Source organism: Gossypium raimondii, chromosome 3 (assembly GCF_025698545.1).
Source record: "Gossypium raimondii isolate GPD5lz chromosome 3, ASM2569854v1, whole genome shotgun sequence".
NCBI lineage: Eukaryota > Viridiplantae > Streptophyta > Magnoliopsida > Malvales > Malvaceae > Gossypium > Gossypium raimondii.
In genome coordinates, this window is record NC_068567.1 from 46221854 (window position 1) to 46223963 (window position 2110).

At 38.5% G+C, this 2110-nt stretch overlaps 1 protein-coding gene across 1 annotated transcript; it reads left to right on the forward strand.

Moving 5' to 3' along the window:
- Nucleotides 1-295: 295 nt before the first annotated feature.
- LOC128039968 (uncharacterized) lies at nt 296-1813 on the forward strand. The gene is made up of 4 exons (XM_052628915.1): nt 296-489; nt 601-679; nt 791-937; nt 1022-1813. The coding sequence occupies exons 1-4, from the start codon at nt 296-298 to the stop codon at nt 1811-1813; spliced, it is 1212 nt and encodes a 403-aa protein (XP_052484875.1).
- The last annotated feature ends 297 nt before the right edge of the window (nt 1814-2110 follow it).

The window sequence follows — 2110 nt, forward strand, 5'->3', positions numbered from 1 at the left end:
AAATCATTAAAAGTGACTTTTATAATTATAATTAAGATTACTATGTTTTACAATAAGTTTTATGAATTTGAAAAAATCCACGACATGATATACCAAGATGACCGCAATAGCGTCCGTTATGTCCGCGACCGCGACAAACGCGACGCAACTGAAAACGCGACCGCGACCGCAATTTAAATCCCTGCCTTCGAAGATGGACAGACCCGAAACTCCGGCATAATTTCGACCAATCAGTTTGTTTACAATGGCTTATAAAATCATAACCAAAACGATAGGGCAAAGAATGAAATATATTATGCCTGCGCTTGTGGCTCCTAACCAAGTGAGTTTTGTAGTTGACCGTTCTATTATAGATAACATTTTGGTGACTCAGGAAGTGATCCATTCAATACAAATAGATAGAAGGAAACCTAAGTGGATGGCAATAAAGGTCGACCTGGAGAATGCGTACGATCGTATTCGTTGGGAATTTCTTGAAGAAACTTTAAGGTACGCTCAATTACCTTCCCAATTGATAATATTGATAATGAATTGCATCACGACCTCCACAATGCAGATATCTTGGAATGAAGATTATACGAGAGAATTTTGACCTTCTAGAGGTGTTCGTCAAGAGGATCCGTTATCTCTTTACCTATTTGTGCTATGCATGGAGAGACTAGGTCATTGTATTCAGAAGGTTATAGAGGATGGAATATGGAAGTCGATCTAGTTGACGAAAGATGTACCTATTATTTCTCACCTATTTTTTGTAGGTGATATAACTATGTTCTGTGAGACCGACTTGTAGCAAGAAAATGTAGTGAATGATATCTTACAGAGGTTTGGGAAGAGTTCGAGCTATAGGGTTAATAAATCAAAGTCCCAAGTCTTTTCTTCATCGGCGGTGGAAACTAAATTAGCAGAACAAATAACAAGCATTCTTGGCGTGGAGAGGGTCACCGACTTGGGTAAATATCTTTGTATCCTTGAGTTTCACAAAAGAGTAACTAATACTACTTAATCTTTCAACATTAAGAAGATTACAAAGCATCTAAATGGATGGAATGCTAGATTGCTATCACTTGCGAGACGTGTTACTTTAGCGAAGTCGGTGCTTTTGGTCATCCCATGTTACTTTATACAATCTGCCCTCCTTCCAAAAGGAGTGTGCAGAGAAATGAAGAAGCTGATTAGGAAGTTTATATGGGGTGTTCCGAACAACAAACGAAAAGAATCGTTGATTGGATGGGACAAAGTCTACTTACCAACAAATAAAGGAGGTCTTGGGTTTAGACACATAAATAGCCAGAATAAAGCGTTCATGCGGAATTTGGGAATAAATCTCATTAATAAGGTGGATGATCTTTGGATGAAAGTATTGCGAACTAAATATAGGGTGGTGGATCGATTTTTGCAAGGTATTTGTGTGAATCAGAGTAGCTATATATGGAGATCTTTGATGAGTGTGTGGGAAACTTTGAGGGAAAATGTAACGTGGAGGGTTGGCGATAGATGTGATGTGAAATTCTGGACTGATTCTTGGTTCAGAGGTTTGGGACCTCTTATTAATTATTGCACAAAAGCACAACCATCATTCTCGGATGTTTCGATTTATGGAATGGTGACGAACGATGGGGACTGGAATTGGTATTGTTTCTTAGGAGAGTTGTCGATAGATATTATCCACTTTTTTGTCGAATCAAAGCCAAACCTGAACATAGGTGTAGTTGCATATGGAAAGCTTCAAGTTCGAGCAACTTCACAATGTCTAGGGGATACCAAGCGCTTCATCAAGAATCATGGTCGGAGGAAAATGTCAAATGGAAAATGATATGAAAGGTCTAGGTACCACAAAGAATTCAACAATTTCTTTGGTTATGTTTGCATCATTGTGTATCAACTAATTCGGAAATATGTAGAAGGAGACTAATAGATGACAGTTCATGCTATATTTGTGGCTACATCTTAGAGAATGTGGAGCATGTTTTGAGGGACTGTCCATCGGCCCAAACAATTTGGAAGAGGTTAGTTCCAGCTGGTCACCAAGCTAAGTTTTTCGCAGCTGACTTAGAAAACTGGCTGCTAACCAATATAAAAAATCGAGAGAAGTAAAGATTAAGGGGATAAA